General features: G+C 44.0%; 1 protein-coding gene, 2 non-coding genes and 1 pseudogene across 3 annotated transcripts; 3 read left to right on the plus strand and 1 right to left on the minus strand.

The window, feature by feature from the left end:
* Positions 1-4,887: 4,887 nt before the first annotated feature.
* LOC123039219 (cytochrome c oxidase subunit 1-like) lies at positions 4,888-9,132 on the plus strand (annotated as a pseudogene).
* A 1,788-nt stretch (positions 9,133-10,920) lies between these two features.
* TRNAN-GUU (transfer RNA asparagine (anticodon GUU)) lies at positions 10,921-10,992 on the plus strand. Its single transcript has one exon. It is a non-coding gene; the product is annotated as a tRNA-Asn (tRNA).
* A 632-nt stretch (positions 10,993-11,624) lies between these two features.
* On the minus strand, positions 11,625-11,698 carry TRNAE-UUC (transfer RNA glutamic acid (anticodon UUC)). The gene has a single exon. It is a non-coding gene; the product is annotated as a tRNA-Glu (tRNA).
* A 712-nt stretch (positions 11,699-12,410) lies between these two features.
* On the plus strand, positions 12,411-13,048 carry LOC123041244 (60S ribosomal protein L5, mitochondrial-like). The gene has a single exon (XM_044463900.1). The coding sequence runs from the start codon at positions 12,411-12,413 to the stop codon at positions 12,978-12,980; it is 570 nt and encodes a 189-aa protein (XP_044319835.1). The 3' UTR covers positions 12,981-13,048.
* The last annotated feature ends 4,272 nt before the right edge of the window (positions 13,049-17,320 follow it).

The following is a 17,320-nucleotide window of genomic DNA, read 5'->3' on the forward strand; positions in this document are numbered from 1 at the left end:
GCTTAACAAAAGAGGAACACTGAGCTATGGCTAAATCACATCATAACAGGTTCAAACAAGCATGGCAAAAGAGCTAAAAATATCAGGTTGGACATGGCATAAACAGCATCACGAAGCAATGTTCAGAGCAAGTTATCAACAAGTTACAAGACCTTATAATATCAAAACAAGACATGGCATGATTCTACTCGAAGCATAGATCAAAAGTCCCTTACTGACCATAAGCCAAAAAGGACCAGAAGATATGATGGCACCCATGTGAACATAGCAAGTTTCGTTAACAGATTCACCAAAGAGAGCATGGCATTGACAGAATTACGAAGGCACCTTCGCGAGCTCTATGCACTCACTACAGAGCATTTCATGATAAACTAAGCATACATACATCAAGAAGACATGGCATAGAAGCTATACATGGCAAGAACAACATCATAGCATACACGGATCAACTACAACAACCTTGGCAAAATTGAATAACAGGTAAACAATCTGCCAGGAAACATTTTGAAGCAAAAGTAGAGCACGAAAATGACATGTTAGACTACTCCATAATTTCAACCAGGGGCATGAATGGATAGATCATAACCATATGTTCAAAACACCCTTACTGAAGTATCCCAAATTATGCATGGATCTCTCTGTAGCAACATGTTTACATGGCATCAAAATAACAGCAGAACAGGGACTAAAATCAGCAATATCATGAAGCCTAGTTTGCATGCTTGTGCTAGTCACCACATTGATCACAAAAATACATGGTAAGCACCTCTGTAAAGAAGACATGGCATAGTTCAACTCACATGTAGGACTCAAGTACATAAGATGCACACATCAATCATGGCAAAAATGACAAAAGTGCATTTTCTGATAAGAATCTGAAACTAACATTATGAAGCACTCTTCCAACATCATTTCGGGCATCAAGATGAGCCCAAATGAAAATGATGCAATGCGATGGAATGATGTACTCGTCGAGGCGAACAATTCGGTATGCTACGCGCCAAAAACGGAGCCACGGGTGCAAAGTTGTGGGGTGTTAAACATGCAACAAAATTACTGACAGATAATAACTTAGGGGATTTTCGGGGGGAGAAGTCAACGAGGGTGGATCTAGATCCGGTCGTGCGGATCGAGGACGGCCGGCGCGTGTTCGTCGGAGGGCGCGGGCGTCGCCTGAGTTGACGGAGGGGAGGAAGGCCGGAGAGGACGGGCCGGCCGGAGCTTGGCCGCGGCGGCGCGGTCGGAGACGGGGTCGGGCAGCGGCGCGGTTGGAGGCGACGCAGTCGGAGGCGGGACCGGGCGGCGCCGGCGGCAGGCGGAGGACGACGGCGGCCTGGGCGCGCGGCGGCGGCGAGGCGGTTGGGCCCGCGAGGGCCACGAGCGGGCCGGCGGCGCGGGGCGGCGGCGCAGGCCACGTGGCGGGATCCGGTTCATCCGGGGCGCGGTGGTGGACGCGTCCGCCTCCGTCCGGACGTGTCCGACAGCGCGGAGAGGAGCGGGGCTAGGGTTAGGGTAGGAAATGATCCGGGATTTCGGGGGAGGGGGTGTTTTTATAGGTAGAAGGAGCTAGGAGTGTCCAAATGAGGTGTAGTTTTCGCCCACACGATCGTGATCCGACGACGGAGAGCATGGAAGTGACTTAGATGGGTTATTGGGCTGTTTTGGAGGGGTGTTGGGCTGCAACTCAAAAGAGGCCTTTGCGGTTGTGCGGTTAACCTTCGGAGTACCAAACGAGCTCCAAATGACCCGAAACTTGACAGGTGGTCTACCGGTGCTATACCAGGGCCACTTGGCAAGGCTCGGTCCATTCCGAGAACGTTTAACACCCGCACACGAAAAGAGACAAGAGGGGTGTGCCGGTGCATGTGGGAGTGTCGGATTGTGAAACGGACAATGGGGAAAATGCTCGGATGCATGAGACGAACACGTATGCAAATGAGATGCACATGATGACATGATATGATATGCATGACATGAATAAAATGCAAAACAAAAGGCAAAACCCAGACACGGAGGGAATATCATATCACATAGCCAAAAATGGCAAGAGTTGGAGATACAAAGATGGAAAGTTACATCCGGGGTGTTACACCACATGACCAAAACAAAGGGTACGAAAGCAGTGAAACCGATATATCTGTTGAAGGCGATCCCACCGGTCCTATTTATTAAGTTGCAATGGCGAGTATCTTTGGACCCCAAAGAGTTGTATACGCTGGAAAATGGAGATTTGCCTGTGGCATTGGCCGTTGGGCAGCTAGCTATTGCATTTGAAGGCTCCACAGAAAGAACCCGCAGGTACTATTACGACAGGTGGCTTCGAATCCAGTTTGTTAGTCGTTTGCATCTCGGTTAACAAAAATAAGCTTGAATCCCTCCATTCGTAGATCAATCAGCTAAAGTTGTTAAAACAATGCCCCGGTAAAAAGGTAGCAGAAGGTCGTTCTTTCTTACACTAAGTTGCACTCAGGTGCTGCTGTTTTAGAGCTAGGCAATATTCTCTGTGTAAACCAGTATCGTATTTGTTCGATATGGACCATTCTATAAGTATAGTCATTTCAGTCTTCCTCAAAGGATCTCCGATCTATTGTGCAACCTTCCCTTCGAAACCCACACCACACGAATACTTCTACCCCTTATCACAGCTCCAATGCCCACAGGCATCTGTCTCTAGCACAAATCTTTTACTGAAATCAGGGAGAACCAACACAGGGGCCTCAATTAAAGCTTGCTTGAGAACATCAAAGGATTGCTTTGGCTTGTCCACACAAATGGTACTCCTTTCTTTAACAAGTTCGTGAGAGGTCTCCTAATTATGTATATACAGGATGAGTCACATCTTGACCGGAGCCATGCGGAGCACAAAAAGTGAAGAGAAAGGATTTGTTCACCACTTTAAGCCAAAAGATAGAAATGAAAGTTGTTCCCATAGAATGAGATTAGATCCCGCAAGAGATCTATTTATCCCGAAGCTTACAAGAAGCAAAGTTGAAACGGGAGCTTTCCCACCACGACATCCAACTCTTCTCTTCTGTAAGCAAAGGGGCTTTCAACGAGATAGGGAGCTGTACAATTTCACCCGTGGGTGGGGCTGGCTACGCTTGCTAGATTGGATCAAATATACGTGTCCTACGCTAGGCGGAATCGTTGTTTCACTCCTCCAAGCGTTCCTTGCCAATGGGTAAAGCCTTTATCTATCACTTCGGTCGGAGACATATTAATTACCTTTTTTATCCTTGGACCCTTGAAAGCTCGCTTCCCTTCCAGAACTGAGGGAAACCGGTGCCTGAGAGATCCGTTATCTGCAGTCTCTGAGCTTGATTGCACATCTTTTCCTGCTCATACATGTGTTTTTGCACGCTTGAGACCTCCTCTTTCGCTTGGCTATCCGAGGAAAGATGTCTTACGAGGTGGGTTGGACAACGTACGTAGTGAGCCTGCTGCTATCAGTGTGAAGATGAGCATCTATCTTTCTTTTCAGGATTTAGTGTGTGTGTGCTTGTTCTTAAGGGAACGTGCAAATCACCCAATCATATCAGGATGGATCCAATGGGTGTGATTTTTGTCTGTATTGGTCACTTACCCACGCTATAAGAAGAAGGGCGTCATGGAAGAGTTTGGGGTCCAAAGCCACACCTTCTTTCCCCCATAGGAACAGAGGTCAGGAGCTGCCGGCAGGGCGCTGCATTCAATCTGACTGATGGCTCAAGATAAGTACGAGACATACTTGAGATAGATAATTATGTATTTCGCTATTTCGAATACCTAAATAGCTGCTAACAAGAATAAGTACGGAGATATTGGATCTCCCTGGCGTAGTCCCTGAGAAGGTTTGAATTCCTCAAGACGCTCCCCATTGAAAAGAACCGAGAAGGTAACTGAAGTCACTAACCTCATCACCATAGAAATCCCACCTTTGCTGAAAAAAAGTGGACTGGATAGCCGTCCGGGCCAGGGGCCTTTCAGGGTACATCTTAAAAAGGTCACACTTCAGAACCAGTAAAGGGCGCAGTCAATTGCTCATTCATTGCCTGAGATACTTTCCGAGGAACTGTCGACAGAACAAACATCCTCCATTCTTTCAGTACCTTCAGCAGTATAGAGATGTTTAAAGAACTCATTCGTCATCCCACTCATCTCCTCTGAAGGGACAACGAAGGATTGTCTGAAGTAGGACCTATTCGTAGCTCATTTCAAATGGGCCAAAGAAACTAGGGCCACAGAGACCCCCCCCCCTGTGTCATGAAAAGAGAAACTTTCGGTAGTCACAAAACCCTATTTTAAGAAATAAGTCATTAGATCCCATATCAGCTATAGCAGTGAAGTTCTCATAAGCTTTCATCATGTCGAGCTTTAGTGCACACACCTGATCATCTCGTGTCTCTTATGCCCCTCCTTCTTTTGGGAGGAAATCAAATGAGTAAAGGTTTCTGTCGACTCCCCTCAAGGAACCACTCACTACTCAACTTGAAACCACGGACCTACCTCCTGCTTTTTACTTTTTTCTTTGTCCCAATTCATACCGAGCATGTCTTTCTCCATCTATAGATAGAGAGAATATAGGATAGAGGCGCTCAAAGCAAATAGGATTCTGTATCTAATACTAATAGGTACTAACCGCATTCAAGATTGACTTGACCTCTTATTTTGGATAGGAGAAATTCTTACGCCCCAGGGGTTTAAAGGGCCCACTCCGTTTTGTTGACTCATCAGGCTCACCACCTTTTGGAGCTCATCCAACAGTCAGTCTACTTAATCATAATCATAATCAATCCGTTGCTATTGCTATCTATCGCCATACCCACAAGAGGGTAATTTATCCAACTCCCCGTGCGAAAGCAAGTCCCGCGTCAGCAGTGATTCGAGTTGTTCCTTGAGAGCGGGCTTATGGCACTCCAGGTAAACATAACAATATGAGAGAGAACTCCGTTCAGCTTATAAGTACTCGATTGAACCAATTGTTTTTTCATTTCCCAGTAGGTCACCTTGGTCCAGCTGGTGACTTTCTAGAAAGAGACAAGGAAGTCGATTCAACATAAGGGAAGAAAGCATATTTTAGGTTTACTCCTTCCATGTCTAGTAGGAGTGCGTGCTTCTTATTGCCTTTTGAGGAGTAGTTGTATACATTCCTCACTCAGTCTAATTAATTATCTTTCTCCCTACCCAAATACCAAGGGAGGTTTATGAGTCGTATCCTCCTTACGAGATAGCGGAAGTAGCATTAGCGGGAAAAGTAAGCTCCTTTTCAAGCCTTCTCTTTCGTAACCTTTGATTAGTTCCTTAGATGCCCTTAGCAAGAATGATGCAGGAGCAAGAAAGTCTATTTCCTCCGCCTTTCCAGAATCTAGCTATGAATATAGTAATGGCACTCATAGATTATCCTTTTTTAGTAGGGAATAGCCCATATCTTTGATTAGTTACTAGGTATTTGGATGATGGTTTTAGTATTATTCTTGCTAATAATTCAAGATAAACTATCTCTTCAAAATTAGTTAATAGAATCCAAATTGATGCGTAGAAAGAGATCTTACCTATAGGAAATAATTATTATCACTAATCTCTGTTCATCAATCTTAACTAACTGAGGATAGTTTTATGTCATATCTTCTCGCTCAAGGGACAACATTCTACCCACAATGGCTAAAGCTACCTTGAATCAATCAATGAATGAATGATTCATAACCCCCATGGGTTCGAGGACCCGTTGGTCAAAGGAAAAGGGGGGTCCAGATTCCAGGACGGAGCCGTATGAGGCGAGAGTCTCACGTACAGTTCCTTTGAGAAGGCTGTGATACCACCACCTATCAGGCCCGACGAGCGGTCCACGGAGCTGCATCCCTACTCACCCGGTCTATGCACATCGCTCTTTCTAGGAGGTTGGCTGCCTATCCTAGATCTTCCCATTTCCAAAAGATCCCTTGTTCGATCTGGTTTAGTATCAAGGTTCTTATTTTTCTGTTTCTATATATATGGGTCTGTGCAGCATTTCCACAATATCGTTATGATCAATTAATGGGACTTGGCCGGAAAGTGTTCTTGCCTCTATCATTAGCTCGGGTAGTCCCTGTTTCAGGTGTTTCAGTCACCTTTCCATGGCTCCCTTAATGTATGTGCCAGGAAGTTTCTTATGAAGGGGGCTACTCCCCGAAAATGCCCCGCCCCTTGTTCGTTTGTCGTTGGGGATTCATTGCTCGTTCTGCGGTTATAAGTAACATAGCCAGCCTAATTTCTAGAATAGGGCTGCATGCAGGAGGGCTTTGTTTGTGCAATCTTGTTCGCAACACCCTCTCCTCCGGCGAACCTGCGATCGCCGCCTCTAACTGAATGCTCAACTAAGATTGTGTACAACAACCTTAACCGCACAAGACTGGGCTGGGCCTACCCCCATCCCTAGAGTGTCAAAGGCGGGCGACAAGAAGGCGGTTGCAGGCAGTAAGTAGATGGACGGCTCTTTGACAGGAGGTAGTAAACATAGGTTGCGTTAATGATAAAGATCTTTGGGGAAACCGCTAAAAAAGATTGAACATGTGGTTCCGAGTTTCGATAACTTCTTCTACTTTCATTTCCTCCGTCTTCCAAATCGCAGAGTTAATTCAAAAGCCTAGGTGTTATTACTGAGCTGCTGCTCTTTTTTCTCTAATTCCCTTCTCAGATCATCCGACTACTCCTGCTTATCCTACTCACTCGAAGTGACACTAAACTTTAATTTGAGCTAGTTACTATATCGAGATAAATTTTATACTCCTGCTTTTATTCTCATCAGTGTCTGAAGTTTCATGATGAATACTTGTTTCACATTTTATTGCTTACGTGAGGAAATATCAATTTGGAACTGGAATTTGTATTTGAGTTATGATGAGGAGTGAGGTAGATTCGCATTGTTGAAGAAAGCAAAGAAAAAGGATGCTACTATGGCTTGCTTGTGGCTCTTTCTTCTATTGGCTAGTCTCAGGCATGATAGTTTCCATTTCTTTTGGAAAGCAAGTGCGGCTCAGTCATAAGTGTTAGTAATAGCATGAAGTAAGTTGTCGGTAGCCGGCATTAGGTAAAAGGAAAAGCTTCTCAAAAGCATCTAGAAATATCATAGAATGGTGATCGAGATCACCTTCACGGGAATCATCCTTTGCAAATTGGGGGAAGGGAACCAATCAAGTCACCAAGAAGTTCCCGAAACTTGGTTTAGTATTAAGGTTCTTCTCTTCCAGCGTTTAGTATTCAAGTTCTTCTCTTCCAGCCCCCTGGCCCCTCCCTGATAAGTCAGGTTTTCAAAACGAAAAGAAAATGAAAAATATGGTTCGATGGCTCTTCTCCACTACCCGCTTTACTACTTTCTATTTTTTCTTATGTATTAAGTTTCCCTTAATATATAATTGGATATTACTTTCGATTTGTATATTTTTATTCCTTTGTCGTTTTCTATTATGCCTAATACCTATTTTCAATCTTTTTAGTTCGTGCTTCGTCGGCTCCTCCTTTCTGATCACTCTCCCACCAGAGATTCAAGACCCCCAGGCTCTAGCTCATTTAGCAGGGCTAAACTTCTATCTGAGTCTTTACGAGCAGGATCCGGGATGGGTTACTTTCATTCAGAATGAGCTTAATCACAATACCCCCCTGGAAGACATACCTGGGCGGCTTAAGCTCTTCCTAATGGAAGAAAAGATCTCTTCTATGCGACAAGATGTCATTCAGGAATTTGTGGCGCTTTATCAAAGAGTAGGGCCTTATCTACCGATCGAGCCCTACTTGGTCGATGAAGCGCTTCGTTCCTATCTGGACCATATGCACACAACTGATTCTTTCACTGTTCTCCAAGCATCTTATCAAGATCTGCGGGAGAATGAGGGAGGATCCGTTTTCTTTCGAAATGTTGTTTCCCACAACCGGGATCTCCTTGAGGCGGAAAGCTCCGCAAGGAGGTGCCTGGAAGTGGAATAGAGGATCCGGTGGGAAGAAATCCCCAAGAGCAAGGCAAGTCTCTTAAGAGCTGAGCACAAGCATGCTCTCAACTTGTTTAAGTCGGAGGATCTTAGAAGGCAATTAGAAAAAAAGAGCGGGGTAGCTCAGTAATTCTGATTCTTTTCTTTTCCAGCCCCCCGGCCCCTCTTTGATAAGGAAAGTTTTCATTTCTAAAATTAAAAATGACAAATATGGTTCGATGGCTCTTCTCTACTAACCACAAGGATATTGGGACTCTCTATTTCATCTCGGTGCCATTGCAGGAGTGATGGGCACATGCTTCTCTGTACTGATTCGTATGGAATTAGCCCGACCCGGCGATAAAATTCTTGGTGGGAATCATTAACTTTATAATGTTTTAATAACGGCTCACACTTTTTTAATGATCTTTTTTATGGTTATGCCGGCGATGATAGGTGGATTTGGTAATTGGTTTGTTCCGGTTCTGATAGGTGCACCTGACATGGCATTTCCACGATTAAATAATATATCATTCTGGTTGTTGCCACCAAGTCTCTTGCTCCTATTAAGCTCAGCCTTAGTAGAAGTGGGCAGCGGCACTGGGTGGACAGTCTATCCGCCCTTAAGTGGTATTACCAGCCATTCTGGAGGAGCAGTTGATTTAGCAATTTTTAGTCTTCATCTATCAGGTATTCATCAATTTTAGGTTCTATCAATTTTATAACAACTATCTTCAACATGCGTGGACCTGGAATGACTATGCATAGATTACCACTTTTTGTGTGGTCCGTTCTAGTGACAGCATTCCTACTTTTATTATCACTTCCGGTACTGGCGGGGGCAATTACAATGTTATTAACCGATCGAAACTTTAATACAACCTTTTTTGATCCTGCAGGAGGGGGAGACCCAATATTATACTAGCATCTCTTTTGGTTCTTCGGTCATCCAGAGGTGTATATTCTCATTCTGCCTGGATTTGGTATTATTAGTCATATCGTATCAACCTTTTCAAGAAAACCGGACTTCGGGTATCTAGGCATGGTTTATGCCATGATAAGTATAGGTGTTCTTGGATTTCTAGTTTGGGCTCATCATATGTTTACTGTGGGCTTAGACGTTGATACGCGTGCCTACTTCACTGCAGCTACCATGATCATACCATGTGGGGAGGTTCGATACAATACAAAACACCCATGTTATTTGCTGTAGGGTTCATCTTTTTGTTCAGCATAGGAGGGCTCACTGGAATAGTTCTAGCAAACTCTGGGCTAGACATTGCTCTACATGATACTTATTATGTGGTTGCATATTTCCATTATGTACTTTCTATGGGAGCCGTTTTTGCTTTATTTCCTGGATTTTACTATTGGGTGGGTAAAATCTTTGGTCGGACATATCCTGAAACTTTAGGCCAAATCCATTTTTGGATCACTTTTTCGGGGTTAATCTGACCTTCTTTCCCATGCATTTCTTAGGGCTTTCGGGTATGCCACGTCACATTCCAGATTATCCAGATGCTTATGCCGGATTGAATGCTCTGAGCAGTTTCGGTTCTTATATATCCGTAGTTGGGATTCGTCGTTTCTTTGTAGTTGTCGTTGGGATTTGCATGTGTATTTGCGTTCAGCTTTGCTACTTTCCTTCTAGAAAAGAATGTCTGCTGAAGGGATTAGTCTACGTGGCCCGGGGTAGTCTTTCAATTCCTTTATCGGGTGGGAGAGTTTAGAACCAGTTAAGCCAATAGCTGCTGCTTTAGTCACACTAGCTATATCAGTTGATCATGGATTTAGCATACCACCTCAGAATAGTCTACATGGCCCCTTGTTTTTACTACAATTTGATATAGTGAATCCAGTAATGCAGACAGCCCTTTTTAAAGCGCTTTTAAAGCCCCTGACTCTCAAAAAGAGCTGGAGGTTTTGCCTTAACTCATTCCATGAATGTTGTTCCATTCCCCACGTGGCTGAATCCAACTCAGTCTTTATCCTGCCTTGGAGTTCTCTCTCATAACTGAAGCCAGGAGGTATTCGATTTATCAAATTTAGAGCTAGCTGCCCTTTTCTTGCTCCTTGCCATTAGCGCAACCCTTTTCTTTTTCTTAGCTAGCATAGTTTTTCACCTTCAAAAGAAGGCGCCAACGCTTTTGTAGTGACCCCTCCGGGGTCCCGGGTTGCTTTGGCGCACCCCACCCCATCAGTCCTGTGTTGTACTTGACTTGACTCTCCCCCGCTTGCTGCTTGCTGATCGCAGTGTTCAAAAATGACATGAAGCTGGATATGAGTAGATGTTGTTGGTCGAAAACGTCTTTCATTCACAATGAAACAGAATGGTCTCACTCGATGCATCATTTTAGAATGTGTATTTTCATATTAAGAGTTCTTAAAAGTTCTCAACTCAAAGCCCAACCGTCAAAAGGATGCTACAATGTTCGAAATTATCAACTTAACATGCCCCCTTACTTCCTTCGTGACCTCCCACTACTTCATCTACCGAAATGATTAGGCAGATCTCGTTTTTTCTGGCATTAAACCTGCTCATGATCCTTTATAGAGCATGGAGCAGACAGAGAGATGAAAGGACCACCTTCTCCTGCTTGCTTGATCGGAATCTATTCACATTTAGAATAGCGGAAGTGCTACTTAACTTCACTTAGTAGTTGAAACTCGGAGAGACAGAGAGAGTCCTCTCTCATACTTGCCAATTCCAAGGCTGATCAGCAAGGGAATTGGCAGGAACCAACCTTAGTTGCCCCTCGGTAGAGTGAGTCTACTTAGCGAACTGGCAGGACGCAGAGATCGATTGATCAATATGCATATCGAGAGTTGATGGTTCACCGCCGCCCCCCTTGTCCTGCCCCGGCCGGGGAGGCAAAGGGGATTGCTATCATCACCCTTTCTCCCGGTGTATGTGAAAGAGAAAAAGTGACGCACTTTTTGGATTTTCGGTCTGCGGTTGGTTGGGCCAAAGAACGAGAGTCAGCTTCCTTAAGTCCGTTCTTCCTCAGTAGCTCAGTGGTAGAGCGGTCGGCTGTTAACTGACTGGTCGTAGGTTCGAATCCTACTTGGGGAGATTTGATTCATTCAGAATTCGAATTGATAGTTATAGCTTTTCTGACTAGCGACCCCTGTCCTTCTCCTTTTTTTTTCTAAAGACGCAGCAGAATCGTCAAACGGGACATCAAAAGTGGGAAGTTGATTATAGGATTTCTATTCCTCACTCTCGTATAGGTGAACTTGGTTCGTTCAATAAAAAGGGATAATAAGGATCCACTGGGAATGAATGGGAAGACTGGGGTAGTATCTTCATTAGCCGGAAGGAATTAGTCTCCACTAGCATAATTCGAAGAACGAACAAGAAAAGGCGTCTTTAGGTAGGAGGATGGATGGATGTGGTCCAATGGCTAAAGCTCTGGCAGCTTCTTGTAGACTGGCAGTCTCCGAGAGGAACCTTAACCACCCGGGTTAGGCCGGGTGGGATGGTATACTTTTTTTTCGCCACAAGTGGGAACTCAGTCCTTGGTAAGACACAAGGGGGGAAGGAAGATCTTCACTCATTCATTAAGTAAGTGCATGCGGTGAGACTGACAACAAACGAAGGGGGTGGAGGGAGACCGAAGAAGGAACAATTGTCTTGAATGCTACGCTGGGATCAGCAGCTTCCAGTGTTTTCAAAATGAGTCGGGCAGGAAGAGGAAGATCGGGCGGGGAAAACGGGGTTCGAACCCGCGACTTCTGGCGTGAAAGACCAGCACTCTAACCAACTGAGCTATTTCCCCCTTTCGTAACTACTGTCGATTCAATAGTCACCTACCGGTTACCTTTGTAACTATACAAAAGTAGCTGTACAACAGAATGCCCTTCGCCTTTAGTACTTTTCTTTTTCTTTTGACGACAGTAGAAAGAAATGGCTCTGCTCGCTTAGAGAAGAGTCTCCGCGCTCTATCAGCTATTAGTTAGTTGGCGCTACGCGCAACTTCAGTTGACAAAAGCGAACAAGATAGCGCTAGCGCCCGCGGAGAACTTTCGTTTGTTCGCCTTCTAAAAGGCAACCGGCAGACCTTACTTTCTGAAAAAGACAGAAGTACGGAAACTGATCCTATTTCAGATCTAGGCCGTTTTGAATTGACATAGCTTGACCTGTGAACTCTCAGCGCGTACGATAGTTGCTTCGACAAACATTCGATAGACTAGCTTTCGAAGTGCCACGATCCTATCGAGTAAAATCATCCCCCGGGGATAACGGCTGCCGGAAAGGTGCGAAGTTGGACTAATTTGGAAACATTGGGCAATTTACTTTATACCTACTATTCCGTCTGGTTTTTTCCTATTTTACTAAGTGCATTAAAAATAACTGTTTTTCAATGTCTTCATATAAAAGTTCTAACACATTATTGAACATTAGCATACCTGATATAGCACATCCACCTCAGTATAAATGACTTTTTCTGTGAAACTCCAATAAGGTAAGCAGTTTTCTTCAGTAAAGCCATGATGTTTCCACTCCATTTTCATTACGAAGATGTACTATGTCAGGATCTGTTGCTCAAACTGAATCACGCCAATGTTATGGAAGTTCCTGGATTGTTTGAAATAAGATTAGTACCAAAAGCTGCCTCTGATTTCAGAATCCAATTAGGAAAATTGGCTATGGAGATTTTGTGCGGTCAGAGATTCATACAGACACAAAGGGGCCCCTATTTTCAAGGAGGAAAGTCGTTTCGATCCAATCCATTCTTGGGGTCCGAAAAAGACACTGGATATGTTAGTGACTTTACACGACAAAGCGTTCTCCGAGGGCATGGAATGTACCATTTTTTAGTCAAAATCTTTACAGTAATGTCTATGTTGGATTCTCCGGTCGAAATACGGGAAAACTCCATCAAATTCTTTATGGAAACGGAGTTTTGCAAATTCTCCCCGGAACTGGAAGATCATTTCGAGATCTTCGAGCATATTCAAGGGTTCAATGTGACTATTGTCACTTCGGCCAATACAAAAGATGAGACTTTACTACTGTGGAGCGGCTTTTTGCTAAAAGATGAAGGGGAAACTAAGTAAGATGCCGGAGAAGCGACGAAATATACGAGATCACAAACGTAGATTGCTCACGGCTAAATATGAATTGAGACAAAAGCTTTCGAATTTTTTAACCCGATCTTCCGTCTGATATGCGGGACAAACATCGTTATAAGTTGTCCAAGTTGCCAAGAAAGAGTTCAATGGCACGAGTAAGAAACCGAGGTATTTTCACGGGTCGCCCTTGTTCCGCAGTTGAGTTCTTTCGCATTTCTTGTATCGTTTTTCATGGATTAGCATCTGGAGGTTCTTTGATGGGCATAAAGAAATCGTCTTGGTAGCAACCACCAAACAAATAGAACAAAGGTTAGCTCTGCAGCTAGTCCAGAAGCAAGGGTTGTAGGTCCATTACCATACGGCTCCCGACCAAAACTAACGGAGTCATCCCAACTCTCGGATCGGAGATGCTAACGGGACAGGAATCGAAGTGGGGGACCTCTCTACCGCACCTGTCTCCCGAGACATAGACTACGTAAAGGGTTGTACTCTTGGAAAGAGAGAAGATCACCGTGTCAACCATCATCCCGAGGATCTAAATCTGTCCTATCGGATGAGGAGAGCAAGAGGGATTGCACGATGAAGTAGATCTGCACGTGGAAAGAAAGGGGTCAAGCGGATACACGATTCCAAATTACTCCTTTCCGGCTAAGAAGAGAGGATCTACAGGGTACAATGTAAAGTGTTTTGATCGCATTGGAAAAGACTATCCATACCGACCTAGAGTCGTCAGCCATCGCACAAGCAGGCAAGCCAAGTTCCGATACAATTAGAGAGAGGCCAGCCTTTGGTATATTTGAACCATTGGTTTTTGGAGAAGGTTGATTAATTAGAAAAGTGAATTAGAATAGATAGATTGTGCCAGAAGGATGTAACTCGTATGTCTTTTAAAGCTACTTGCCTTTCCGATTAGGAGAAGCTTATGAGAAAGATACTTCTGTTTGCTCATTATGTCATTTAGATAGAAAGTACAATGTTTCTTATGATGCACAAAGAGAAGTTGTCCGAGCGAATCCATATTGGCGTGCCGATACCGCGTCCCTTCCCAGCTAGGGCTTCCTTTCACTCTTTTGGACCCATGGATGATCCCCCTGAGGCCATGTTTTTAGATCTTAGTTTACCCTGGAATTACCTATTATTTGCGTTCTATTTCCGCTGGAATTGGTGAATGGTTCTTATTTTTTCATTCAGTATAGCTGCGTGCAGCGGTGCTGGAAGGAGGGCTTAGTGTTATATAAGATATTTCAATCAAGGGCATGCGGGCCCTATCAGATCTCAGCTAACCAGACCTGGAACGTGATAGGGACCTTCGGTGGAAGAATCTGATTCTAAGTTGCATGCGAGTTTCATGACTCTTTGGGTATAGCAACCATAGAAGAAGCGTTTTCTTTGATCTAGATAGCTGGGACGAATCCAACTCTTTTTCCCGCGGACGATCGCGTTGCAGCTCCTTTGGAGAGCGCTCCTATGCTAAAGTAATAAATTGAAGACTACCAAGATGGGAATCCTTGCTCTTATTTGAAGTTCTGCTCGCGTAAATGACCTGAGTGAAGGTGTTGAAAAACTCATATGATTCCCGATGCCAAGAGCAAGAAAGCACAATACTGTCGTTGAAGCCGATGAAGGAAAGAGTTGGATGATAAATATGGAGCATCAACTCACTACGCAATCATGTTAATGGATTGGTTAGATGCTATTGGAGACTTGGAGTAATCAGATTCTAGGGAAGGGAAGCTTAGAATTCGGTAGCAGGATTTCAATGTGGCACAAAGGATTGTAATTCATGATTGCAGACTTAGTGCCAGCTCACAACGACTTCACTCACATGATCCGAGATAAGCCTGTTACGGTGCAGCTAAAGATAAGAATAAGTCAATCGCACGAACTAACACTAATCCTAGAATGCGTCATAGGAGAGGCAATTGCTAAAGAAAGTTTGATTCGATTTGAGTGTCCACTGATAATAGGTGCATAAGATAGGAATAGGGATGTGATTGGCTCAATTCTCATATGAAACTTGCCTTATCTGGTGTCTCCTCCCAGCAGACATGGTGAGTTGAGTCTCGAAGAAGCAGCTTATAACTCAAGGTCTTTTAAATAAAAGACGATTGCCTTTTTCTTACTTATTCGTAAGATTCATTTCAAATAAGACGTATCTTGTTCAAGCCAATAAATAGAGCTGGGGTTATAGTTAAAGCAGCCAGTAGAAACCGAAATAACTAGTTATAGTAAGCATGAAAGGCCATTTAAAGAAGGAAATCCAAGGCATGATTGAATCCGCCAAAGAGAAGGAAATAGATGATCTCATTCATACTAATTGATGGATAGAAGATATGAGACTAATAAGAAGGGGAAAGAAGACAGCTTAGCCATCTATTCTATGAAGCAAGGGATCCGTTAAAGTCAAGCTACGAAGCCCCCTCCATCTCTACCCAAAGCTGATTTCATTCCAGTAGATTCTTTTGAAAAGAAAGGCGGATTCTCTTTTCTTTCAAGTAGGCCACTTTTTTCTGATGTCAGTGTTCGATAAGATGTCGCTTTCAACCCATTTGGGGTAGTAAGAAATAGCCACTAAGATGTATTAGTGTCCATTTGATGCTTTGGGTGTTACCTTTCCTTTCCCTACCTCAATTCCTCGTCCATTCGTATGGATTCTCAACCTTGGCCTACAAGCGGAACAAACTATGCTAGCTCAAGCTAGAACTCACTTAGAAGGTCAGGAAAGAGCGACTCAATAGGGGAAAGCCGGAGCGCCTTAGCACCGCTTCATTGGCTCGCGTCAAGTCTTCCGCTCATTTGGTAAACATGCACATCCTAACCCCGCGAAATGCCCTATAGGGAACATCCTCCTTTATCCTCTTAGACTTCCCCGGGCATGGAATTTAGAATCCTGGAGATCCTATCACTTACTTCGCCCGGCTCATCCATTCTCTGGCTTATCCCAAGGAGAGCCTGATTCGATCCTAAGGTCAAGTACCCTATTTATAAGTCGGACCCGGAGCTAAAAGATAACCTCTTTCTTCTTATGAATGGAAGGAAACATAAAAACTACGCTAAAACCGAGTGAATCATAGTTGAAGATAGGATACCGAGAAGTCGGATTCAGTTCAGTCCCGTTTTCAAGATCCGGTTTAGTGTTTGGGGATGGCTTGGTCCAAGCCCACATCCATAGTAGATGGACTTGAGCAGGCAAGTATGCCACCTACTGATATGATTGATTATGACAATTATGATATGGACTGGACGGTTGTGCAACCGATTGTACTAACTCGCTTACCCCTGAGAACACCTAAGACATGGGGGTTATTTATGCGAGTAAGCCTAGCAAGGACCAAGATCTCGATCTAGCCTAGTTGGGGCTTTAGAGTCACATGACACAGTACCAAGAATGGGAGAACCAGTAACAATTGATACAGATTTCCAACCAACGGATCTTCTTACCTTTGGACCGGAACCTTTAGCTGTTTCCTACTTGGTCTACAGCTTGGTTTGAAATGAGGGAGCCATACCGTGTGGTTGAAGCAGAGTACCATTTTTCAGTGGATAGGGCACTATCTCTATTCGTAGCAGCATTGCGTATTGCTCTCACTAGGAAAGGGGGACATAACCCCTACTATAGAGCAGGAATGGAAGGGAATGAGCTCGGCTGCTTCTCCCCCACACTTCTTTATTTCTCCGTGCCCCTATTTAGTTAGTACTTTCGAGTTAAGAGCGAGATAACGAACTATTTCATTTAATAAAAAAAAGTGCAACGTCTATAGGGTGAAAAGGCCATGAGGATGGCTACGGCTTTGAAGCTCCTTTATCTACCATAGATAGAATGGAAGAGTTTTTTCTCACTGTTGTTTCTGATGTAGGAGTTGGGGATGGAATGATTGATTCAAGCTCTGGTGGTACTAATCATGTCTCTGGGGGTAAACCAACTGGAGCGGCAAGGGAACATGCAGTACTGGAGAGGGAATCTCATAGAAATACTGATTCAAGTAATTTCAGAGTTACCAGAGATGCAATTGGTTTAGAAATATGTACTAGAAAATGGTAAACTAATACTGACTATTCTCTTTGGATATCTGGTTGGACACCAAGCATTTTGACCCCTATTTGAATGCAGAGTCAGAGTATAGACAGCTAAACAATGTTGTAATATATTTATCTACCAAATTAGAGTGCACAGTCATTTTTCTATTGATGTTCCTAGAAATTTAGTTCACTAGGGAACACCTTACAGGTTGGCATGCCTCGGCAAAGCTTATTATGATATATTGTTAATGAAAATGTCAAAGTAGCACTCTATTTCCTCTACTCGCCCCTGGCGCCACCGCTAA

Source organism: Triticum aestivum, chromosome 2B (assembly GCF_018294505.1).
Source record: "Triticum aestivum cultivar Chinese Spring chromosome 2B, IWGSC CS RefSeq v2.1, whole genome shotgun sequence".
NCBI lineage: Eukaryota > Viridiplantae > Streptophyta > Magnoliopsida > Poales > Poaceae > Triticum > Triticum aestivum.